Source organism: Leptonychotes weddellii, chromosome 1, assembly GCF_054177405.1.
Source record: "Leptonychotes weddellii isolate Sample4059 chromosome 1, ASM5417740v2, whole genome shotgun sequence".
Classification (NCBI taxonomy): Eukaryota; Metazoa; Chordata; class Mammalia; order Carnivora; family Phocidae; genus Leptonychotes; species Leptonychotes weddellii.
The window spans coordinates 117,740,209-117,766,914 of NC_138369.1; the positions used below are offsets into that span (position 1 = coordinate 117,740,209).

At 40.7% G+C, this 26,706-nt stretch overlaps 1 protein-coding gene across 5 annotated transcripts in view; it reads right to left on the reverse strand.

Moving 5' to 3' along the window:
• Positions 1–5,831: 5,831 nt before the first annotated feature.
• Positions 5,832–26,706, reverse strand: part of LAMP3 (lysosome associated membrane protein 3) — a 33,369-nt gene continuing 12,494 nt past the window's right edge. Inside the window, exons 4-6 of one of the 5 annotated variants that reach the window (XM_031032516.2) lie at positions 20,641–20,698; positions 16,978–17,148; positions 5,832–6,405 (exon numbers count right to left, since the gene is read on the reverse strand). In XM_031032516.2, coding sequence (XP_030888376.1) covers positions 6,272–6,405; positions 16,978–17,148; positions 20,641–20,698 — 363 coding nt within the window. In that variant the 3' untranslated portion in view covers positions 5,832–6,271. The other 4 variants (XM_081830283.1, XM_081830307.1, XM_031032515.2 and 1 more) reach the window with 4 other exon arrangements.

Consider the following 26,706-nt stretch of genomic DNA (forward strand, 5'->3'; position numbering starts at 1 on the left):
TGAGGGGCACCTAGGTGGCTCAGTGGGTTAAGCTTCCGATTCTTGATTTTGGCTCAGGTCATGATCTCAGTCTCAGCCCAGGGTGGGGCTCTTTGCTCAGCCCGAAGTTTGCTTGAGATTCTCTCTTCCTTTCCCCCTACCCGCTCCTGTCCTTTGGGAGTGCTCTCTCTCTCTCTCTCTAATAATAATAATAATAAATAAAAATAAATAAGTGTTTTAGTGCACTATTGGGAAATAGAGGAAGTCAAAACCGAAATTGCAAAATATCTAGAAAATAAAAACACTGAAAACACTACATACAGATGCTTATTTGGACATAGTTAAAGCAGGGTTGATAAGCAAATTCATAATAGAAGTAAAATAATCATCCAATTCAAGGGCTAAAAAACGCAAAAATAAACATAAGGAAAGCAGAATAAAGAAATTAGTAACAATAAAAGAAGAAATTAATGAGTTAAGAAAACTAATACTAAAGAACTAATAAATCCAGAGGTTTAGAAAAGAAATTGATAATGTAGTTAACTAATTTAATAAAAGTAAATGGAGAAAAAGGCACACTTGTCATGATAAAAAAATAAGTGGAGAAAAGTCACAGATACAGAAAACAAATTATAGATTTGTAGGAGACTAATTTTGCTCAACTGTAAGCAAAGAAATTTGAAAACTTGGATGAAATGGAAGATGTTACAAGAAATGATTCAATGTTCATATAATTAATTAATATCTTAATAGTTTAAAAGAAAAAATCTTATGTTCATAGATGCTTAACAGGTCATTAGTAAAATTCAACATACATTCTAGATTTTAAGACTCAATAATTCAAGAAGTGGTATTGGAACAAGTGGTTAGCTCTCTGGGGAATAAAGTTGAATCCTTACTTCTCATACCTAAAATCAAAATAAGTTCTAAAAGAATAAGAGATTAATATAAAAGATGGAAGCATAGAAGAGGCTAGAAAACATCATGGGAGATCTTAAAAGAGGGAAGGTTTTTCTAAGTGTAACACAGTGCTTAAGCTATAAAAGAAAATTAATCAAATTCAGTTTTTTTAACTCTGCCCAGCAAAACATACATAGGAAAAAACAAACAGTAAACTGGGAATAATTTTATAACTCTTATCACAGATGAAGGGCTACTTTCTTTAATATATAAGTAACTCCCACCAATCAATAAGAAAAAAAGAACTGTAATGCAAGAGAAAATTGGGGACTGATTTTAGATTGCACCTGGGAAGCTTCCAGGAGGGTTACAAACCAACGGGTTGATAGGTAAAATACATAAAGAATTCATACAACTGGGTGGCTCAGTCAGTTAAGTGTTTGCTGTTGGCTCAGGTCATGATCCCAGGGTCCTGGGATCGAGTCCCACATCGGGCTCCTTGTTCAGCAGGGAGCCTGCTTCTCCCTCCGCCTGCTGCTCCCCCTGCTCGTGCTCTCTCTCTCTCCTTCTCTCTGACAAATAAATAAATGAAAATTAAAAAAAAATAAAATAAAATGAAGTGATGCATGCTGTTCATTAATTATAAAAAAAAGCAAAAACCAAATAACCCAACCTAAAATGATCAAAGGACCAGAATAGACATTTTTCCAAAGAAGACATACAAATATCAAACAGCTATGTGAAAAGGTGCTCAATATCACTAATCATCAGGGAAATACAAATCAAAACCACAATGAGATATCACTTCACACCCGTTGGGATGGCTACCATCAGAAAGACAAAAGATCACAAATGTTGGTGGGCATGTAGACAGAAGGGAGCACTTGTACACTGTTGGTGGGAATGTAAAATAGCCATTATGGAAACCAGTATGGAGGTGGCTTAGAAAATTAAAAATAGGGGCACCTGGGTGGCTCAGTCGTTAAGCGTCTGCCTTTGGCTCAGGTCATGGTCCCAGGGTCCCGGGATCGAGCCCCGCATCGGGCTCCCTGCTCTGCAGGAAGCCTGCTTCTCCCTCTCCTACTCCCCCTGCTTGTGTTCCCTCTCTCGCTATGTTTCTCTCTGTCAAATAAATAAAATCTTTAAAAAAAAAAAAAAGAAAAGAAAATTAAAAATAGAACTACCATATGAGCCAGCAATCCCACTTCGGTATATATCCGAAAGAAAGGAAATCAGTACCTTGTAGAGATACCTGCACTTCCACCCTCATTGCAGCATTATTCACAATAGCCAAGATGTGGAAACCACCTAGGTGTCCATCGACTGGATGAACCAAGAAGATGCAGTATAAATGTACACAATGAAATAATATTCATCTATGAGAAAGAAATCCTGCCATTTACGACAACATGGATGAACCTGGAAAGACATTATGCTAAGTAAAATTAGCCAGATAGAGAAAGACAAACACCATTTTAGAAAAACTGTTCAGTAGTTTCTTATAAATTTAAACATTTAACTGCCCAGAGGCTTGGCACATTTTCTGTGAAAGGGAAGATAGTAAATATTCTAAGTTTTGTGGACCTGTTTCTATTACAACTATTCAACTCTGCTGTTGTAAAGCAGCTGTAGACAATACATAAACAAATGGGCATGGCTGTACGCCACAAAACGTTATTTACAAAAACAGGTGGCCCAAGCATGAGCTGTGATTTACTGACCTCTGTCCTATTACCCATTTTACGACTGACTTCATTACTTAGTGGATTTGACAGAATTCAGCTCAACATGGGCGATTCTGGATATGTGGTAACAGTGTCCCGAAGTCAAGTGTTCTGGGACCCAGTAACATGCCACGAGCTGTATCTTTTTTTTTTTTTTTAAAGATTTTATTTATTTATTTGCGAGAGAGAATGAGAGACAGAGAGCACGAGAGGGAGGAGGGTCAGAGGGAGAAGCAGACTCCCCACCGAGCAGGGAGCCCGATGTGGGACTCGATCCCGGGACTCCAGGATCATGACCTGAGCCGAAGGCAGTCACTTAACCGACTGAGCCACCCAGGTGCCCCCACGAGCTGTATCTTAAAGGGCATCTATTTCTCTGCCGCAAATGGCATGGCCTCCAGAATACTCAGGGCCTGTGTTATCATTCTCCCACTGGAGTTTGCCAGAAATTCCATACTGTACCTTTACCCACCACTGATACCTCCAATGAGGTTTGCCTGATTGTGTAGCTCAAGCAGCAGAGCTGATTGCATTACAGCCTGGAGTTGCTGTACTGCCCTCTCCCGCTCGGATCTCACCCAAAACTGATAGTTTTCTATGTCCCCCCGGTAAATGGGCCAGAGGAAATTTTCCTAGCTGTGGAATGTTACCTCTAGACCCTAAAAAGGCCTACCTGGTTCTATGGCTTCTTCTTTGTGGAAAGGATGCAAGATGCAAACTATCTGTATTTTATTTTGGAGGGGATATCTGGCATGCCTCTGACCCCCTGCGTCCCTAATCTTCATCAGGTTTGCCTCCTACTTCCTGGAATACACGTGTCTTGGCAAGGCTTCCAACATAATAATTGCTTTGTGCTTGTCCTGTCTAATTAGCATAATGTCATCTAAGTAATGGTTCAGTGTGATGTCCTGTGGGATATCTGTGTGGTCCAGATCTCTTTGGATTATATTATGACAAAGAGTTAACAAATCCTGAGGCAAAGCTATCAGTTAACACTGTAGAGCAATAAGCCAACAACCAGCCTTGGTGAAAAGGCAAGTCTGCCTGAGCAGCAGCTGGTCAATAGACTGTTAGCACCAGAGGTTGAGGGGCTGCTCTCCTGGTGAGGTGCTATACTTGGGGCAGAGTTGGTAGCAGGCTGGAAAGGGCCCCGTCCTCATTACCTTTTGTATAGTTTCCTATTAAGCCACTTTTTTTAGTGTACATACTGGAATTTATTTACCTGAATTGTCCCCAAAAAGTAAACCAGTAATTCAACCTTGACAATGGACCCGGAGTAGCCAGCATCCAAGATGGCCCCCATTGATTTCCACCTCTTCTGGTCTTCATTCCCACATTATACCAGAGATGGTTGGTGTGACCAATAGAATTCAACACAAGTGATGGTATGTAACCTTTGTGAATAGGTGGCCAGTCTCTCTCTCTCTCGAATCACTCACCTGGGGAAAGTCAGCTGTCATGTTGTGAGCATTCCTATAGATATGCCACATGATGTGAACTTGGAAGCAGATCCTTCAGCTCCAGTTGCACTTTCAGATGACTACAGCTCTTGCCAACAGCTTAACTGCCTCCTAGTAAGAGACCCTGAACCAGAACCACCCAGCAAATTGCTCCAGGATTTCTGACCCTCAGAAACTGCGTGAGATCATAAATGTGTGTTGTTTTAAGCGGCTAAGTTTTCAGTTAACTTGTTATATAACTGTACAGGACTAATACAGTGAATACAGGACTTCTTCTTATTTATCTCAGCCCCTACCAGAGTATCTGGCATTTAGTAAGTCCTTAATTGATGTTGGTTGAATGAATGAATAAATGGATGGATAAACTGGCAGTCCTTAAGTAAACCAGTAATCTAGTCAATTAGTCTGGTCTAAGCGTTGGGAGATTTCATTTATAACTTTAATGTGGTTTCCTTCTCAAAAATTCAGATTCTCTCAAATAGGTCTTCCTAGCTAGTAATAAAGTGGCAGTAGAGAATAGAACAAAATGAACTATAGAAAGATGATTTAACGTATTGATTCAAGCAACAACCTCCACTACGTTGGTAAACAAAAATTTTTATAGCACAAAAATCGAATTATAAGACACTAATGACATAAATTCACCTCCAAAATAAAGTTTTTTATTACAAAAACTTTTAATACGATTCAATACTCTATTAAGACTAAACTGAGGACCTTGCTAACCCTATTGACTCATAAGAGAACAAGTCAGGAAAGTCAACATGTCCTCTAGGGTGACCTGAATTATTCCTTTCCTAAAGAATGCTAGGGGTATGTGGTCTTTTCTGTTAGAAGACTCAGCTCCTTCCTTTAGTTGTAAAAACAGGCAGGAGTACGATTCTTGGCAGGTTGCTCTACAGAATAAAGTGAATTTTAGAATAGAAAAGGTGGCTATAACAGTGCAGAAGAAGCAAGTTACCACAAGGGGGGGATCTACATTCAAGAAAGAAAAGTTGGTTGGCGGTTGGAAGATTTCTCTATTGTCAAAGAAATAAAAAATGACCTGAGAAGTTTCCTCCATTCCTTCATCTTTAGAGCCACCGAGAGCCACTTTAGAGCCACACAATCCCATACAAATGAGAAACCCTTGTTTTATAGAGCCCCTCAGTCTCCTTCAAGGAGGCAGAGAACTTTACTAAAGATCAGCTCTTTCACTCCCCACCAAGTCCTCCTTTCGCGTCTCCTAATCTCTCATGATTCTGGAGAAATTCATTTTCTCTGTGAAAAAGGAGCTTGTGCTGGTGTGAGGCTTCAGGCAGCACTTAGTGTCACCCGCTGCCGTGGCAAGTCCAGAGCTCTTGCCACCAGACCAACTGGCAGTCAAATTCTGGCTCGGCCACTTGCGAGCTGGTTGACATGGAGGTGATTAATTTCCTCAAGTCTGACTTTATTCATCTATAAGTTGTGAGAATTATATGGGATGGATCTAAACTTAGCCTAGTGTCTGGCATAGATGTGTACAAAAATTAAGGGCTATTGTTTCTTGCTGATTAGTGAATTGTGTTGTCCATAGCCATTGAATTCTTAGTCTCTAGTGATTCTGCAGGAGGAGTCATCAAGAGTATAAGTTGATTTGTTCCTCTTGTTGGTGTCACATCAAACCTAGACAACCTGTGATATGGTGGGTTTTTTGATGATTTTTTTTTAATTAAAGTGGAAGAAGAGGCAAGTAGGTCATCAGACATATGTATATCATAGAAAACATGGATAGTAAAAGCACTAGAAGTCCATTTTATAGACAAAGCTGAGGCATTTTTTTAATGGGAAAGATGAAGGATAAAATAACATCCCCAATGTACATAGGTAGCATTAATTACAATTGACATTTTAGTTTATAGTTTGGAAGCATATACCACTTGGCATATATTATGTTAATTTAACATATCTCAAATGTTGACTTAGAATGGTTAAAATATTTTGAAGGAAATTTTCTCTGTGAAACAGAGGAATTTACTCTGAAACAGCTCACTAGGCCTTTCATAAAATGAACAAAAAATATGCAGAAATTGATTTGCTGCTTGACCTTCAATCAGAAATGACTTGGGTTTTGTGAAAGATAGTGGTTTATGTCGCTGGAAGGACTAATTCTAAGGGACGTCCCCAACATCCTGGAACCGATGAAAGGATTCTCTAAACCCCATTGTTTTCTTTTCCCCAGGGCACCAATTAGATTCTCTGGTATCCAGATGATTCGCGTCTTAGGCGGAGTCCATAGACAATCAAACCCACAGCGCAGAGACCAAGCACAATGGCCCCAATCACAGGAAGCACAATTGTGTAGTCAGACGAACACTCGTCCACTAAGAGAGAGAGAGAGAGAAAATACAATATAGCGGGTAACGTTTGGTGAGGACAGACCAGAAAGCAGACTAGAGTGGGAAGGATATGACTGTTTTTTTTTTTTTAATTGGAGTATAGTTGACACACAACGCACCTTGACTTTTAATTCCACCCCTAACTGTGTGAACTGGGATGAGTTATTGAACCTTGCAATCTCCTCATTCATAAAGTAAGCAAATAATATATAAAATCGTTGAAGGATTAAATAAGATAAACTTATCTTCTCAGCAATTATTAGTTATTTAATAATTGTTAGACCCATTTTCTTCCAGGTGTGTTCTCTGCAAAGTAGAACGTGTTTACATAAAAGAGACTGTCGTTAGATTACACATGATCTCTTGAAAACATGTGATGTTTATCCATGTTTTCAAAAATGTAAAACATTTTTGCTATACTTAATGTTCTTTTTTATTGCTTTTAATGAGCTAAAAATATTAGGAAACAGACCTAAATATTCATGAGAGCTTAAAAATGAAAGTTTATAAATTTGTCAAAACTTTTTTCTTTATTTCATTAGAGTGCTTATTCAGTTCATTTAAAATATAATCAGTCTCAACTGGAGAAAGATGGAGAGCCCTGAGGAAACAAGGGAATGTGACTGAACACAAATAAGTAGAGAACTATATCTATATCTTATTCAAGGATAGATAAGAGCCAATAGATGAATGGATAAAGAAGATGCGGTATACACACATGATGGAATATTATACAGCCATAAAAAGGATGAGATCTTGCCGTTTGCAACAACATGGATGGACCTAGAGGGTATTATGCTCAGTGAAATAAGTCAGACTGAGAAAGACAAATACCATATGATTTTCATTCATACGTGGAATCTAAAACAAAACAAAACAAAACAAATGAATAAACAAATAAAAAGCAGAATCAGACCTATAAATAAGGAGAACAAATTGATGGTTGCCAGAGGGAAGGGGGCTGGGGGGCTGGGCAAAACAGGTGAAGAGGAGTGGGAGATACAGGTTTCCAGGTATGGAATGAATAAGTCACAGGGCTGAAAGGCACAGCACAGGGAATAGAGTCAATGATATTATAATAGTATGGTGACAGATGGGAGCTACACTTGTGGTGAGCATAACATAACCTACAGAGAAGTTGAATCACTATGTTGTACACCTGAAACTACTGTAACACTGCGCATCAATTCGAATTAAAAAAAAAAAGAAAAATCTCCAGTATATGTTAAGGGGGAAAAAGCAATGCAAAGAAAAATGAATATAGTACTACAATGTTTTGTGTAAATAAAGAAGAAGTGAAGATATATTTGCTTGCATTTACTTAAAGAAAACCTGGAAGGATAAGAATGCATGATAAACCAGTAAAAGTAATTGCCTATGGGTGGCAAGGTGAGGGCAAGGATTTGTAAGGTAAAGCTCCATATCATCTTAGTTTTAAACCACATGCAAAGAAAAATTTTAATCAAAATTTCAAATATTTGAATACTATTTTATAAGAAAAAGAAAAAGGATAAATAAGAGAATGTATGCATGAGATCCTTGCATAAACCAATATCAAAATGAACCAAGGATCAATTTTCACCTGAGGTCAGAGAAAAAAGAATCAGGAAGGACCAGGGGAAAGGGAATGATAGAGACTCCAGGAAACAACAAATCTGTACAAGACAGGAACTGTGCTTGTCCTACACTATTTGACATGGCAGTGGACAATATTTTCATAATTATAATACTATATACCTTATTAATTTAGCAAAAAACAGTGATATAACCATAAAAGGAATGGTGTAAGAATGAAATCCTTATCTGCCATAATAAGTAGTTTAAAGCTGATATATTAAGAGGTAAGAAAGCTTTTTAACATTTTTAAAAAGAATTTTTGAGATAGTTACCATAAGAAATTATTAAAATTAGTTAAAAGTACTTTGTCTCTTAGAGGAAGGACAGGGAAATGTTGCTTTTCATGATAAGCCCTTTTGGAGTATACAATTTTGTTACTATATATATTTTAAAGATTTATTTACTTATTTTAGAGAGAGAAAGAGCACGCGCACATGAGGTGGGGGAAGGGCAGAGGGGGAGAGAATCTCAAGCAGACTTCCCGCTGAGCACAGAGCCCCACACAGGGCTCGATCCCACGACCCTGAGATCATGACCTGAGCCGAAATCAAGAGTTGGACACTTAACTGACTGAGCCACCCAGGGGCCCCTATTACATATACATATCAATAAATGTGTATTTCTTAGATAAAAAAGAACATTGACAAATTAAGAAGTTAATTTGATTAAAACGATTTGAAAAAAATCCAAAAATATTAAAACAAAATGTAAAACACATACCCTAAAGTAATTCCACCAGGAACTTACACTAACGATGTGTTCATGTAATTACACAAAGAAATGTTACAATAATCTCATTTTATGAGAACAAAGTGGACAACCTTGATATCCATCCGGAATTTTAAATGGCATATCCATACAATAGAATATAAAGTAGACACTTCAAAGAATGTGGTAGATCTCAGTGTGCTGACAGAGAGGTTCGCTAAGATCTGCAGAGGGTTGCGTGAACCCAAACAAAGGTTCATGTGTGCCTGAAGGGAAAAGAGGCAAGGTGCTGGGGAAGGGGTGGGGTGGGCATAGAGAGCAACTTTTACTCTCCATATAGTTTTATACTATTTAATGTCACGTTGCTTACATGTTTTTAAAATGTAGAAAAGTACACAAAGAAAATAATTATTTAATCACCGCAGTCCTTCCACTTGAATGAATCACCGCAAACCTTGAAGGCATTTGCTTCTTCTGTACATATGCGTGCTCATGTGTATGCTTAAAGAAACATTATTCTATTTTTTTTAAATGGTATTTTCTCGTTATAGATAATTACGATGATTTACAAAAGCTCACAAAAAAGTAAAAACTGTAGGAGAGGAAGAAATTTCTTCTTTCCTCCAAAATTCTTCCAACTGGTTTAAGAATTACTGATTAGTAGGAGAAAAAAACCTAAGTTTTATTATGTGTGCACAAAGGGCCAATGATGAAATTGACACCCAAAGAAATGACCAAGGCAGGCAGTTTTGATACATTTTAGACAAAAGAGAACATATTTGCGAGGAACTGACAGGATAAAGAAAACAGATGTTGGGAGTTTCAATTAACAAAAATTCTTAAGTGGAATTTAGGTTGAGATGGCAGATCAGTAAAAAGTAACAGGGTTTGTTTCTATAGCTTTCTTGGCTTTAAAGATCCTTTCTCGGGTGATAAGGATGTCTTTTTACTTCTTAGTACAGGGAGGGTAGCTTTCATATGGGAGATTTATTTCCTGCTTTCAGGGTGACAGAGGAGGATCTAAGAATGTCCTTGTTTCCCAAGAAGCTTCAATTCAAAATAATCAATATGCCGTTGTGGTACATTTTGGGCCACCCTCCCTTGGGCCCCTTACAAAACCAATCACCTGAAAACCACCCACCCAGAAATTATCCTTGCTAAAACATGAACCAATATAACTTCAGGCATCTTTCTTTACAACTACAAGGACAGATGGGTAGAAAAATAAACACAAGTACTTGTATTAATATAGGATCATGCAAGTGCTATTTTACCAAAATTGCTGATTTTCGTTTAACTTGATTTCATAGAAGAAAAAAAGCTAAAACAAAACTGGGACAGCTACCAAACTTCAAATAAATGTATCTTTGTCACAGAAGTATTGTTTCATAAAAGATCCCTTTAAGGTTCAAAAAAGAGATTATAAATACACACTAAAGGATTATGAAATGCATTAAGAGGGTTATGAAGTAAATGACAGACATTCTGTGTTTTCTAAACTCTGTTTCCAATTTAGACATTATCTATTGATACTGTTTTGAAAGATGAGCACGAGCAGTTTCCCTTCTATCTCTCTTCTTCCCAACTCAAATTTTGAATATATATGTTATTTTTTTAATCATTGTTTGGGTTTACATTATTTCAATTCTATTTGATAACTGTCATTCCTATGGTTAAAAAAATTTGTTTCAAATATATAACACATTCACAATTCAAAGTCAAAATACTACAAAATGCTGTACATTGGGAAGTTCCACTTTCACCCTTGTCCCATCTCAGTGCCCCCTGTCATAACCATTTGGCTTTTTATATATATTTCCAATGTTTCAGATATAAGCAAAATGAAAATATATTTTTCCCTCCTTCTCTCACTATTATTGTACATTATGCTTTTTTCATTTAACAATACATTTTGAAGATTTTATTTATTTTAGAGAGAGTGCAAGTGGAGAGAGGGGCAGAGGGGGAGGAAGAGGGAGAGGGAGAGAGAATCTTGAACAGACTCTGTGCTGAGGGTGGAGTCAGGCCGGGCTCAATCACCACCCTTAGATCATGACCAGGGCTGAAACCAAGAGTCTGATGCTTAACCAACTGAGCCACCCAGGCGCCCCAACAATGTATTTTGGGTAACTTTCCTATACATACATAAATAGGTATGTTCTCAATCTTACTTATAACTGTATTCTGTTGTGGGATGTATCTGTCCCAGACTGATGGACACTTCGTTTTCAGTCTTTTGCTATTACAAATGATGCTGTCATGAATAACCATGTACATATATCATTTCATATACAAGAAGGTGTAACTGTATGATAGATTTACAGACCCATAGTTGTTTAATGCTTTTTATATTTAACTATTTAAATAGATAAAATGCCTTTTTTAAATGTGGCTTCTCTATTTCTGAGAAAGATTTGTTTATATCCTTGTTTATAATGTGGCTTCTCTCTGATCTTACCCAATTTCATGGTCAAGGACTATCTTGAAGAAGAGCTCATTGGGGTGTTGTATCCTTTGAATTATTTCATGTTTGAGGTTATCTGCCTATTACCTTAATAAATAATATTTTGGGGTCACACTTTCTATCCCTTAGGATTTTGTAGACATCGGTCTATTATTTGCTGGCTTTAAATGTTATTGTAGAAATCTGAGGCCAACTTTAACTTTCCCCTTTATAGGTGATTTGCTCTTTTGAGAGGGGAGGGAGAATTCATATGTCTAAAGAGTTCTTTATCTTTAAAGTTCTATAGCTTAGTTTGGATGTGTCTTAATGCTAAGCTTTCTGTGTCGGTTTTTTTTCCTGGTACACACTATGCTCTTTCAATGTGCAACTTCAATTATTTGTCTTAAGGAAAATCTCTGAAACCATCACATTTATCTTCCTTCTGTTTTTGAACTCTCTACGTCAGAGGCACCAATTATCCTTACGTTAGCTGATCTGAATATCTTCCATACCTAACAGCTGCCCTATAATGTCATAATCTTAATTTTTATCTGCATCAACTGCTTATTTCTCTATGAAGATAATTCACCTTTCAGCTCTATCAATTCTTCCTCTTACTATTTCTATATATTATTGGGTGTTGCTTTGATACTCAATTTGTTCACTTGCAGGAGTGAAATCTCCCATTCACCTCACTCTTTCATTATAACATTTCATCCATGAGCTCTGGTTATCTGGAATTCACACTTTTATTTTATTTTTAAGTAATCTCTACACCCAATGTGGGGCTCGAACTTACAAACCCAAGATCAAGAGTTGCATGCTCCACTGAATGAACCAGCAAGGCGCAACCCTCATCTTGCTCGTTCTTGAGCATCTCATCCATGACATTCTGTTTCCTTTAATATCATTTGGGTAAATTAGGGCCTTTCTTCCCACCATGTCTGAGATCAGTTAAAAATTAAGAATCACTACTGCAGAATAAATTATAACCATTTTAACAGTTTACTCTATTAGGCAAAACCAAAATTCAGGCACACATTTATACACATTTGTTAATCAATGTCTTGTCTGTTTTGTAATTCATATGTAATTCTTTAATCACAACATATTTGTGAAAACCTAAAAACAATAAAAACTCTCAACAACACAATAATTAAGTAAATTATTATATAATGTTGATAGCGTATTCATAGCAGCCGTAATAATGACACTTTGCACCTTTAATAGCATGGAGAAATGCTTATGATGCACAGGTAACAAAGGATTCCAAATTGTGTACTCTGTATGCTCCAGTTTTGTAAAACAATATTCATGCCAGGGAAATACATCAGAATTAACAATGGATAGGTTATCTCCAAGTGGGCGTTCGTGAAGGTTTCTATTATCTCTGGGTGGGTTGCAGAGGGAGGGGTGAATTCAGGATGCTCTACCCTCGGCAGAAGAGAAAAATGGAGTTGAAACCCGCTGGACGGGCAAGCAGCAGGTGCACTAAAGGCAAGGGGCAAGCGCAGCCCGCCTCAGAGGCCCTCCGAAGGGCTGCCCGGGGGTGGGGGTGGCCCCAGAAAGCGACCTGCAGCACTCTGCAGTAAGCCTGGGACCCCTGAAACTGCAGCCGTGAGACTAGGACTCGGAGGCAGCACCAGAGGAACCCAGGGCCGGAGGAGGCTACTTCCCGACCAGCAGCTCGTGACAGTCGCAATCCGGGACCCTCCCCGGAAGTCACTGCAGAAAGTGGGCAGAACTGAGGGGCAGGAACGCATCCGGGCTTTAGGTACTAGCCTTCCAAATGAAACCTTTTCTCTTTTTGCTTACTAGAATGTTAATTCACGGTAATTTAAAAGATAATTGGCGGCGGGGACGGGTGAGGGGTGGGGGTAGATAACAGGACTCTAAGCAGCAGCTGTCACTCCAAAGAACTCACTGAGGATGGTAGAAAGGAAAATTGAACTTATGTGAACTGCCTTATCCCCCTCTTCTTGATTTTAACTCCGCGTCTTTTCCCATGGAAATTCCCCCACACTAGAAGAGTAATCTTCCTTTAGTCATTCTACAGGCTGGTCAGTGGCACTGTGAATAAACAACTCATGCTCTGCGGTATAGAAGCTCTTGAGTACACTTCAGGCGGAGCTGGAAACGGGAGGGGGAGCGGGGTATTTGTGAATGCCTACTGGAGGGCCTGCTGGAGATGGAGAGAGATGGCATCTCTCCAAAAGCCAACCCTCGCTGGCAAACCTGAGTCTCTCTGGGGAACATCGGGTCCTCACAGCCTAGATTATCATCAAAATCTCCTGTTGTAAGGGGGAAACAGGAATGTCCTGACACTCCAAACGTCTTAGGGGCTCTTGAAGCTCTCTTGAAGCTGCTGTGTGCCCTCCCCACCCCCTCACTTCTGAGAAAGTGGAGAGAGCTAAAATCCTTCCAGGGAAAGCCAGAACATGCCCTAGATAAGCAGTGGTTATAGAGCTGTTGCCAAGTTTCATAAACTTCCTGTTAAAAAAAAACAAAACAAAACACCAAAAAACCAAAAGACAATGAATGGCACCTCTGGCAAATACAGAAAAACAAGAACACTTCTGTTAGTAAAAACAATTAAAAACATCCAGAAGCCCTTTACCCTCCCTTTTCTCCGAAATAAAAACCTCAATTCTCCTATTTACTTTTTTTTTTTAATGTAGGCTCCGCACCCACTGAGGAGTCCAAGGCCGGGCTTGAACTCAGGACCCTGAGGTCAAGATCTGAGGTGAGATCCAGAGTCACGGGCTCAACAGACTGAGCCATCCAGGTGTCTCAATTCTCCTCTTTAAACAATGTAATAGAAAAGCATGAATAACATTCCAAGCCATATTTGATAGAATTTTTCCTCTACGTACCACTCTTTCCCAATCAAGAATCTCCTGGTTTATGATTTTTTTGTAATGTTTGCTTAAGAGGAAAGTGGTAATAATCTGGGGTAGATCTACATGTTCTGTTTGCGATTCCTGATTGTTCTGATGCTTTGCCTTCATCCCTTCCCCACAATGGCCCAAATTAACGAATTTATAAGGATAGACTAAGGATCAAAGAAAAACAGAGACAAAGCAGAAAAAAAATGTTAAGGAGACAGAGAACAAATGAAGGTGAAGAAATTGGAGAACTAACATTTATGGAGCCTCTTTTGTTTGCCAAGATCTTTGGTGTGTGCTTTACATTTTAAAAAATGAAATGTTGGGAAGTTATCTAGTTTTTTTTTTTTTTTACTGGTAATACATTATAATAGCATATAATGTCTTTTTAAAAATATTAGTCTATTAACACCATTCTGTAATTCAAGTAAATCAGGAATTGGGCAAAATCCGAGAGTTTAAAATCACTTTAGAATCTATTTCGAAATGGATTGTTTTTTTAAAACTAAAATTTTTTTAAAAACTAGATATTGAGACTCTTAAAAGTGTGTAAGAAAAATCAGTGCAGTTTGAAAATGTCTTTCTTACAATTCTCCCTTTAGGTATTTGCTTTCTCCTTCTCCCAAGCACCTTCCTCATGTCCCCGCCTCTTGTCCCTAATTCTCGAAGCCAGCCCTGTATTATCAGGTGTGGAGAGTGGAATTCAAGCCCATACGTCACAGTCTCCCTGTACCAACAGGAGAAAGTGCAGTGGGGGCTACCTTTTCGGTAGCCTTCCGTTGGCCCCTCGGTAGAAAGCCAGGTTTCCTAATCGGATTGGGAGGGTGGGATAGGCAACTAGAAAAACTGATCCCTTCACTTCAGGCTGAATATGAAGCCAGAATTCCCAAGGCCTTAACCTGGCACATTTTGAAGAAGGTGGGGCTTTACATGCGTTCATATCCTGTACTGGGCCTCTTGTTGGCCACCAGACATGCTGTTAGCAAAACGACAAGCAGTACTGCAATACTCAGGCCCACGGCCACAGGGGTTTCTCTCCTGTTTCTGTCAGCGAAGCATTCATCCGCTGCAATTGAAGTCAGAGTAACAGGTGTTAACAAGCTGGCCGCAATGCTGGGAAGTGATTCTGCCTGCCTGCCTCAGCCGCGCAGGGAGGGAAACCCAGCGAGAGGTGGAGTGGAGCTGCTGGGCTTCCCACCGGCTGCCTCAGACACACGGATGGGTGAAAACGAGGGAAGGTCAGTGCGATGATCTGAAGTGTGCAGTGCTTGTGATCACTTAAGGGACTATCTTAAATTGCAGATACCCTGTCCCCGCACCCAGGAAATTACGATTCAGTGCATTGGAGGTGAGGCCCAGATGATTCTGTTGTAGCTGGGCGGCAGATCCAACTTTGGAAAACATCAGTTTGGTCTAGAGAGTCAGGATCAGAACTGTAAGCCCGTGGAAGTTCTGGGGCCATGTTTTCCCAACTCTGGCAACAGAGACTTGCGCCAAATTGCATGGCCAAAGTTTTCTAGCCAGACTCTGCTTCTTAAAGGTTGCTGCTGGTACTGGAGAAACATTTTACAGGCTCTGGGATTTTAGCTCCCTGAAATGGGTTGAGAGTGTGGAAGTTTGATAATTATATGAAAAGGGGAGGAAGGGCAGGGAAAAAATGAAAAGATAAATTTTCTACATCTCCCTATGGGCACTGCTAAGAGAGGCCAGGTGTATGTTGCTGAAAGGTTTTATTTCTCACCTCTGCCACTACAAGGTTTCCCACCTGCTCACTTCCTGTTTCACAGAGGTTCAGAGGGGGAGGAAGAGCAAGTGTATACCTTATTTTTTTAGATCACATGATGAATTACAGATGCTTTTCAAACCTTCATCATGAATTTTTAAGTTTCCCCAAATTGGAAGTTTTGAGACCAGATGACAAAGTGGGGGCCATACCTACTAAGAAATTTTAGTATTTTTGTCTTAGCACTGTGGTAAAGGTCCAAAACGGAGGCAGAGATTTGAAGACTCAGACAAAACCTACAGAAATCAGGGGATCCGAGGCCCGCAACACTTTAATCCTTCCTCTGCTCAATGCTTCCCAGCAAGTATATCAGGTTTTTGTAGGCACATCTTCGACTTTATAATGGAACTCAAAGAAAAGTTGGGTTCACATTACAGAAATTTAATTTACAGCTAAACTTCTAGCTAAATCTATTTATAAAAATTGAGAGGTATACATAATGTTCTTAGTTATTATGAGAGGAATGTTTTAGAAACTGAAATTCAATTCCTGGACATATGTAGGAATCTTTATAACCCGTTTTCCCAGAAGGGAAAAAAGGGCTTTTTCAGAAAGTCACCCTGGTCTATCCCTGGCCTTCTGCCTAGGACCTGCTTCCCTCTGCGGTGGTTAGAACTCAAAGCAGAAGTTGCATAGAAACTAACACCAACTACAAGGAAGCTCTAGCCAGGGGAATTGAGCTCATAATCGAGAACAGGGGGCCCAACAGAGTATATTTCTGTCTTGAATTATTGCAACTTTCTTTTTTCCCTCTGCAAGTGGGAAAAAGTCTATTCTGAAATCTTGAATTTTAGATATTACTACTATTCAGGATCTTTAAAGTCTCCAAATATACCTGAGGAGTCAGAATATTACATACAAGGAGAATGTATCCTGCTGTGGGAGAGTAGTGGACATGAACGGGTTAGTGTCCGATAATGAGGTTGGTATTGACTCAAAGGAATGGCAGGAGGGAAAGTTGGCCAGAGAAACTTGGCCCTAAAAACTTTGTGGAACCATACTGTTGTAGGAAGCTCATGTGATTCTTGTCCCTTTTGACAGCTGCACATATACAAAACAACTTGAAACTACCCTTGGGTCTCTGAAGCTTTTGTTTGCAACATGATGAAGACTTGACTTACCATTTCCAAAGTGGTCATCTTCGAAATCAAAGACTTGATATTGGACATTCATTGTTTTCAGTTGAAGGTTGGTTGACAGCTGGATGCTCTGTTCACTCACACATTTGAAGGAATGCCCAACCACAGTCTCAAACATCACCACAGAACTTTTCATTCCTTGGTAAATTTTCTCTGAAAATACAAGGATGTAATATAGACACTTGTTGGCATATAGCCATTGAGTATCAACTGTTACCGGGTGGCCCATGTGCAGTTAAATGGCCTTCGTTGAGATATGGCTTTCAGGGGTTCTGCCTTCTCTTCATGAAGACCCACTCTGGTGCTCTTTAGGGACTTCTTTATGGTATTATGTAGTATATGGGGGCAAACTCACATAAATTAGAATGTGATAACATTGAAATGAGAACTTTTAGGAACTTTTTCTTCAGTTGTCTTGAGTCATTGGGGGCAGAGTTGGTGGGTACAATTGTCAGGGCTTGTGGACTACAGAGACGTGCCCACAAAAACCTCAGAAATAAGAGAAGTAAGATTGCTCTCTGTGACAGTCACATGAACTCTTATTGAATCAGAATAGACATACGCAGCCACCAAGTGGAACATCTGCATGTTACCAGACTGTATTGATATAGCAAAAGGACAGGCTGATCCCATCATTAGGAAGGGTTGTTACATGCATCCGTAGGGACACAGAGAAGGGAAGGCCATCTCTGTCCACCTGAGTGCTGTTGGGGAGAGAAAGACCTGCTCGAGGACTGGCGCTATTTTATGACAGGTTCACTCTTTTCAAGGAAGCATATGCTTCAAGGCAGATGGGGTTAAACATTTTAATCATATAATTAACTCCATTTGCTCTAATTCTACATTCACCCCACACCCTTCTGATTATACTTTGGCTTCTTGGATGGGAGAAAGTTCACTGGCCAGACGACCCAACTGTCTAGTCCCCTTGGCAGTTACCATAAAAAATAGTTGCATGATAAATGCACACATTTACATTTTGATTTTATACATCAGTTTCATGACCTTGGTTTAAATGTCTCCTTGAAGAGACAGACAATATGTAAGGGAGTGCTGACAGCTCCCGAGATTGAGGACCAGACTATGGACCTTCATGAATTCACCAAAGTTGTGCCTGAAAGGAATACCCAGGGGCTATTAATGAGGGAGCTTGAAAGTCTCCCTCCTTTCCTGTCTCTGTGGGTGTGTTTGCTTGTATCTAAGGTAGCCTCCCTCTCACGTTAAGTGTCTGCTTGCTATGTGCCAGGAACCACGCAAGTACTCTGTAAGCACTGTCCTGTTTAATTCTTTTTTTTTTTTTTTTTTTTTATTGGAGAGAGAGAGAGCACAAGAAGGTGGAAGGTCAGAGGGAGAAGCAGACTCCCCACTGAGCAGGGAGCCCGATGTGGGACTCCAATCCAGGACCCTGTGATCATGACCTGAGCTGAAGGCAGACACTTAACTAACTGAGCCACCCAGGCGCCCCTGTTCTGTTTAATTCTCATATAATCTTTTGAGATCTGTTCTGCTGTTTCCATTTTACAGACAAGGAAATGGAGAGTCAGAGAATTGAAAACATCTGCCTAAGAGCCTACAGCTAGTAAGTGGTACTGGGACTCAAGCAGTCTGACTCTAGAGCCTGCTATCTTTTTTTTAAAGATTTTTTTTTTTTTTATTTGAGACAGAGAGAATGAGAGACAGAGAGCATGAGAGGGAAGAGGGTCAGAGGGAGAAGTAGACTCCCCGCCGAGCAGGGAGCCCGATGCGGGACTCGATCCCGGGACTCCGGGATCATGACCTGAGCCGAAGGCAGTCGCTTAACCGACTGAGCCACCCAGGCGCCCTAGAGCCTGCTATCTTAACCAATACATTATTGTGTTTCCCACCCATCACTGTACTATTTACTGTAGACTCTTGCATATGTACGTGCAAATGTCCTACATGATGCATTGAATTATCCATCTACACCACTACATCTACATCGTGTGTTACATCCCAGGGTGATCTACTACGATCACTCCCACTAACATTACAACAGTCATTACCGCTGTAACTACAACTAACTACTGTTACGAATACCGCCCTTGCCACCACTGACGTGCAAATTATCATCATCGTGATTCCTATAGCTCCTACTGCTACTGCTGAGCCTGGATTTTTGGGACCTAGAATTGTCTCATCCCCTTTCTCAGCCTCTAACTTAGCTGGTCTGACCTTCCCTTCCCCTCCTCTTGCGACATTACTACCCTACTCCTGGCTAAAATTTAGGCCATGTCTTGTGATAACATTAGCTAATGTATAGCATTCACAATATTTATTCCCCAGCCCCTATGAGCACACTTGTCTAAGTGAGGTACTATATATGAAAATGAGTTGTCAACTATGACATCTTACTTTTAACCAATAATCATGAACAGCATCCTCTTGAACAGTATCAATAAAATATATCTTGTATTTTAAATAGACATTTCTCCACGTTTTCCTTTCTTGGCAAGTTTCTTTAGTATAGGTTCCTTAATAAGATAAGCTTAAGCTAGTCAAAAGAAAGAATTTTAAGAAGGAGAAAACAGACATGAAAACTCTCCATACACTACCTGGCAGAGAGGAGGTGCCCAGCAATGGTTTGTTATCAAAGGCTGGGCTTTCCAGAGAAACATTTGAGCCCTCTGAGAAATTCCCCCAACTTGACTGGGAGCATTACTTTCCTAGATGGAAACCTTAACAGGAGTTCTCTCGACTGGCCCCGCTGCGGACCATTCTCTATACAGCAACCAAACTGAATCTTTATCAGTGTAAATCTGATATACCATTTCCCTACACCAAACCCTCCAATGGCATCCTTTCACACTTTAAACTCAAATCCAAAGTCCTCACCTTGCCTTAGCCAGAAGCCCTACATGCTCTGGCCCGGATGGCCATCAGACCTGATCTGCTGCTCTGCTCACTCTCTCGGGCTCACATGGCACTAGCCGCTCCCCGATCACACACATGTTCGCTTCTAAGGACTTGTATATCTGTTGTTCCTGCCACCTGAAAAAAGCATCCCCAGACCCAGATGCCCCCAAATGGGGCTATCTCTCTGCTCAAACTTCACCTCTTCAGAGAGGCCTTCCTCCCCTAAGGGCTTTCCAAAGGCCCTACCTAAAAATATCTTTCCAGTCCTCCCCCGGCCCCCAAACCTGCTTGTGTTTGCTCATAGAACTTAACACTACTTAACTGTCTATTATAATTTAATGTGCCTGTTTGTGGTCCTCTCCCCACTTCTAGAATGTAAGCTCCATGACAGCAGGGACCATATGTTTGGATAATATGGATTTCTACTGCCTCTTCCAAGGCTTGGCACATAGCCAGCACTCTCCACATTTTTGTAGAATGAATGCATGATTCTAGGAGTACGGAAGAGACTGCATCGTCACTAGCAAATCTGTCCCAAAGTCACGAAACTCTCTAGAGTTGCTGATAATGATCTCTGACATAAGAGTCCAGCCTCTTCATGAGCAGATGAGCAAACGGAGGCATACAAAGATAGAGTGCATTCTCCTGGTTCCTCTCTCAGTCTGTTTCTCCAAAGCAGCATCAAAGATGAGCAAATTCAATGGGCTAAAAAATGAGCTAACCCGAGGCACAGAGTCATTGCTGGTGGAATGACCTTCTCTAACAACTTACCTGGATTTGAGACTGTCAAATAGGCTCTCACTTCATTGATATAATACGAGTTTTCATCCTGTAAAACAGCAGTGTGTTAACCTTTGGGCAATCCGTTTTTACATTTATGATTCTGGTTTACAAACTTTGTTTAGGCAGGATTCCAGCTATTCAATCCTTGATATGGGGCTTTGGGGGTGTGTTGGTATGGAACCATAATTGTGTCTGAAAACTTCAAAAAAGTAAATACACCACACAATAAATAAATAATAAGTAATGGCTTGCTCTTGGTCCCCAATTTTTCTCCTGCATACTTGTTGCTAGAGCCTAAAAATCAAATTCCACCAGTCCAAAGTCTCTTCAGTTAGGCCAAGTTTCTTCCTGTTAAAATGCATATACATCTGGAAGGTGGAGAGGTTGGAGGGGTGTACATTAAGCTTTTACTAGTAATGAATATCTTAGGGTAGAGATTCAAACTGAGACCACTCATCTTTTTTTTTAAAGGAAGAACTTCAGGCGCCTGGGTGGCTCAGATGGTTGAACATCTGCCTTCGGCTCAGGTCATGATCCCAGGTCAGATCAAGCCCCACATCGGGCTCCTGGCTTGGCAGGGAGCCTGCTTCTCCTTCTCCCTATGCCTCTCTCCCTGCTCATGCTCTCTCTCTCTGTATCTCTGCATCTCAAATGAATAAACAAAATCTTAAAAAAAAAAAAAAAAGGAAGAACTTCAGCATTTAAAGATTTATTTATTTATTTTAGAGAGAGCAGAGGGGAGGGGCAGAGGGAGAGAGAGTCCCAAGCAGACTCCAAGCTAAGCTCGATCTCATGACCCTGAGATCAACCTGAGTTGAAACCAAGAGTCGGTTGCTTAACCAACTGAGCCACCCAGGTGCCCTGAGACCACTCATCTACCATGGGTGGACTTCATGGGGCTCATAAACTCTCTGGGTTTTGGGAAAAACAGTGCATGCAAAATTTTTCATGCATTTTCCTGGGGAGGGTATCAATTGCTTTAAATAGATTAAAGGGTTCGTGTCTCCAAAATGGTTAGATGGGGCCACCATGAGGGATTCTGGAAAAAAATGGTTTACTCTGAAATCACTGAGTGTTCTCTAGAAGAGGACCCCAGGAGGTGTGTTCAGAAATATTAAGCAGTGTTCCACATTTTATTCAGGGATTGCCCTTTCGGAAAAACAAAACAAACCATTACAAAACAGCCCTATAACCTCCTGAGAGACTAAGGGTGTGAAACATTAAAAGGAATTGAATTGAGATATAGAAGGGTAAGTTGAAAAAGGAGGTTTTGGGGTTTTTAAAAGTAGGTGATTTACAGTTATTATTTGTAAACATTCATTAGAAAACTATCCACAAGTAAGAGGTGCAAAAAAATGATAGAGCAACGAAAATCAGAATCTGAAATTGAATTACCTTTAGAAGTTCCAGGTCTAGTCATAAAGAAATTTAATAATAATAATCTTGACTATATTCAAGTACATTTGTGTATTATTTTTAGGTAAAATGATGATTCCCTACACAATATAAGGGTTCTAAAAATCAAACTGCTTTAGTAAGGTAACTGCTACTGATACACTCAACTCTAGATCCTATAATTTGTTGAATAGCACCTACCACATACTGGCTCCTTACCTCGTGCCAGGCACTGGAGCAGACACTGCTTTGCCATGCCTTATGTAATCCTCACAGCAACTCTGAGAAGAATTAGAGGCTCACTGACTTGCCCAAGGTCCCAGCCCTAATAGGTGGCAGGGGAAGATATGACCCCAAGCTTCTTGCCTCCACGTCTAGCATTTAACTTCTCTTATATCCACTCCAGACCAGGCATTGCTCTAGGTCCTAGATGAAGAATAAGACCCGGTTCCTTCCTTCTTGGGTCTCAAAGGCAGGGTGAACAATATGCTTGGACCATCCATTTGATTTAGAGAGAACATCTGTGACCCAGGCCCTTCTTCGGTCATTTTCACAAACCATTTATTCAGGTTATTCTTTATTTGGGGTCCTTTTTAGTATATAAGAGACCTGGACTTCAGGGCCCCAGGTCACTGATACAAGACCCCTGCCCTATCCTAAGAGCATACAGGATCCACTGATGGGATTTAAGCAGGACAGTGACATGAGCATGAGTTGGTTTTTTGAAATTGCATGGGTTGCAGCATGAGATTCCTTTAAGGAACAGCAGGAGAACAGTGATAAGGCCAGCTCTGAGCAACATTGGGTACGTCCTGGAATCTTCCCCTTCCTGTGGCATCTCCTCGATCTATCCTCACATAAGGAAAGGCTTTGTATTTCTACAAAGGCTTCACAGTTTACTAGAAATAAAATAGAATAAATATTATCATCCCATTTTGCAGCTGAGAACAAAGAGGCTCAGAGGAATTAGGCATCTACCTCTAATTCACATTGTTTGTAGGTGACACAAAGCAAAATCTGGTCTACAGGATCCTGCCCTACATTTTCCTCCATGGGATATGTGGGTATGGACAAAAAATTCGTTGTGCAAGAACTTTCTCTCACATTCCCCAAAATGCAGTTGTCTGTATTTAACCATCTACTGGAAACAGGACCAGCTACACAATTTGTGGGGTCTGCTATAAAACCCAAATGTAGGATTTCTTTTCTTTTCTTTTTTTTCTTTTTTATTTTTTTAAAGATTTTATTTATTTATTTGAGAGAGAGAATGAGATAGAGAGCATGAGAGGGGGGAGGGTCAGAGAGAGAGGCAGACTCCCTGCTGAGCAGGGAGCCCGACGTGGGACTCGATCCCGGGACTCCAGGATCATGACCTGAGCCGAAGGCAGTCGCTTAACCAACTGAGCCACCCAGGCGCCCTCTTTTCTTTTTTTTAAAGACTTTTTTTATTTATTTGCCACAGAGAGAGAGTGAGAGGGAACATAAGCAGGGGGAGTGGGAGAGGGAGAAGCAGGCTCCCCGCGGAGCAAGGAGCCCGATGCGGGACTCGATCCCGGGACTCTGGCATCATGACCTGAGCTGAAGGCAGACATTTAACCGACTGAGCCACCCAGGCGTCCCCCAAATGTAGGATTTCTTGTTCAAAAATCATTGAAGAATTTCAAGAGGTGACAGCAAAGCTTAAACCAAGCATGGGCCCGGCTGACTGCACAAGTCACGTGCTCATGAAGCCAGCCCTGATAGGAAGGGCCATTCCTACTCCCCAAGAACTAGTACTGTCTAGGGTAATGCCAAAAGTGAGGCTTTTCATGGCAGAGTGCTCACATTTACTGTGAGTTCACCTTTTTAAAGATTTTTAAAATTTATTTATTTGAGAGAGAGAGGGGGAGAGAATGAACAGGGAGAGTGGCAGAGGGAGAGGGAGAAGCGGGCTCCCCACTGAGTAGGGAGCCCAACTCAGGGCTCCATCCCAGGACGCTGGGATCATGACCGGAGCTGAAGGCAGACACTTAACCGACTGAGTCACCCAGGTGCCCCGCTGTGAGTTCACCTTAATGACATAACAGGACAGAGTCCGGAGCTCGTATCCAGGTTTCCTTCTATTAGCCAAATATTTCCTGGGCCTGAGCTTATGTCCACGGTTAGGATAAAGGAAAAGCATTTGTTAGGTGAACTCATGTAAACAAAAGCACAGACAGATGTTTAGTTTCCTTGAGATTCCAAATTTTATATAATTTATGCTACTGATACCAAATGTCTTATCTAGACAATTGTGCCTGCTTTTTCTGTAGAGTTTTGGAATAGAAATGGAAATAGGAGAATAGAAATAAAATTGTCTTTTTCTTTTTAAGTAATCTCTACACCCAATGTGGGGCTTGAACTCACAAGCCCGAGATCAAGAGTCACACACTCCACGGACTGAGCCAGCCAGGCACTCCGAAATTGTCTTTTATTTAAACTAGAACAAAGCATTTCTTTTTCGACTCACAAGTTCAGAATTTGGCATAATTTGAATGGTAGTAGGACTGAAGTTTATTCTATAAAGGGGGTTGGCAAGCTTGTTTATGTAAAGAGCCAGATGGTAAAAATTTTAGGCTTCATGGCTCTGTGTAGTTGACACTCAATTCTGTCATTGTAGCACAGAAGCAGCCATAGACCAACACATACACAAGAGAGTGTGGCCACCTTCCAGAAAACTTCATTTATGGACACTGAAATTTGAATTTCATATGATTTCCAGACTCCACACAATTTCCTCCATCCCCCACCAGCCATTCAAAAAAGTAAAAGCCATTCTTAGGCTGCAGACTGTACATTTTTTGGTGGCAGCCTGAATTTGGTCTGGGGGCCACAGCTTGTCAACTCCTGGTCCTCACCATCAATGAAAAACCAAGTTGCAGAACAAATCACTTCGTTAAAACAAAAGCAAAAATAAACTACTGGGACTTCATCAAGATAAAAAGCTTCTGCACAGCAAAGGAAACAGTCAACAGAACAAAGAGGCAATCTACAGACTGGAAGAATATATTTGCAAATGACATATCAGATAAGGGACAGTATCTAAATCTATGAAAAACTTATCAAACCCAACACCCAAAATAACAAAAAATCCAGTCAAGAAATGGGCAGAAGACATGAACAGACATTTCTCCAAAGAAGACATACAAATGGCCAACAGACACATGAAAAAGTGCTCAACATCACTTCTCATCAGGGAAATACAAATCAAAACCACAATGAGATACCATCTCACACTGGTCAGAAAGGCTAAAATTAACATCAGGAAACAACAGGTGTTGGAGAGGATGCGGAGAAAGGGGAACCCTCTTATGCTGTTGGTAGGAATGCAAGCTGGCGCAGCCACTCTGGAAAACAGTATGGAGGTTCCACAAAAAGTTAAAAATAGAGCTACCCTACGACCCAGCAATTGTACTACTAGGTATTTATCCAAAGGATACAAACATAGTGACCCGAAGGGCACCTGCATCCCAATGTTTATAGAAGCAACGTCCACAATAGCCAAACTGTGGAAAGAGCCCAGATGTCCACTGACAGATGAATGGATAAAGAAGATGTGGTATATATACACAATGGAATACCACTCAGCCATCAAAAAGAATGAAATCTTGCCATTTGCAATGACATGGAAGGAACTATGCTCTGGACCTGGTCCTTTGCTAAGGAGGATGTTTAGGTCCCTTGGGGAATTAGGGCCCCTCTGATGAGATACTGCTGAGCTCTTAGATGCTGGTGACGAGGAGCCACTGTGTCCAGCACCCAATCGGTTGAATGGGGGGATGGGACTTGTGCAACAGGTCCATTCCCATGGACACACCATAAGAGCTGACATACCACAGCTAGCTGTTAGGAGTCCTTAGCCCCTTTTGGCAACGCTGATGGGTACACAAAGGATTTTCACTTTGTTTTCAAGAATCTGGCATGGTAGATCTTTCTCACTCTCCAACCTGCAAAAAATGCCTGGCAGAGAATCACTTTGTGGGTATCAAAGGAGAAAGCAGATACTATAAACTGCATAATGTGTAGCACGTAATCTCCCTTGCGCTTTGGGTTCAGTGTCAATCTGCTTGAAGTTCCCAAACCCTCCACCCCTTCCTCTGTACCCACCTGTCTCCCATCCCCCAGAGCTGAGGTTTCAGCTCTGTTTCTTTGATGAGTAGGGCTGTCCAAGCTTAACTTGCTTGCTCTCTCTTTCTATTTGTGGTAGATCTGAGCTCTGAGAAATAGACAAAAAAGGATCATTTGAGCTCAGTGAGAGAGGTTTACTGGGAAGGGGCAATCTCATTTATTGTCACCATTGTGAATAACACCGGTTAAAATTTGAGTGAAGGGCGCCTGGGTGGCTCAGTCGTTATGCGTCTGCCTCTGGCTCAGGTCATGATCCCAGGGTCCTGGGATTGAGGCCCACATCGGGCTCCCTGCTCAGTGGGAAGCCTGCTTCTCCTCCTCCCACTCCCCCTGCTTGTGTTCCCTCTCTCGCTGTCTCTCTCTCTCTATCAAATAAATAAATAAAATCTTAAAAAAAAAAATTTTGAGTGAAGACTCTGTGATAAGTTTTTTTTTTTTTTAAAGATTTTATTTATTTATTTGACAGATAGAGACACAGCGAGAGAGGGAACACAAGCAGGGGGAATGGGAGAG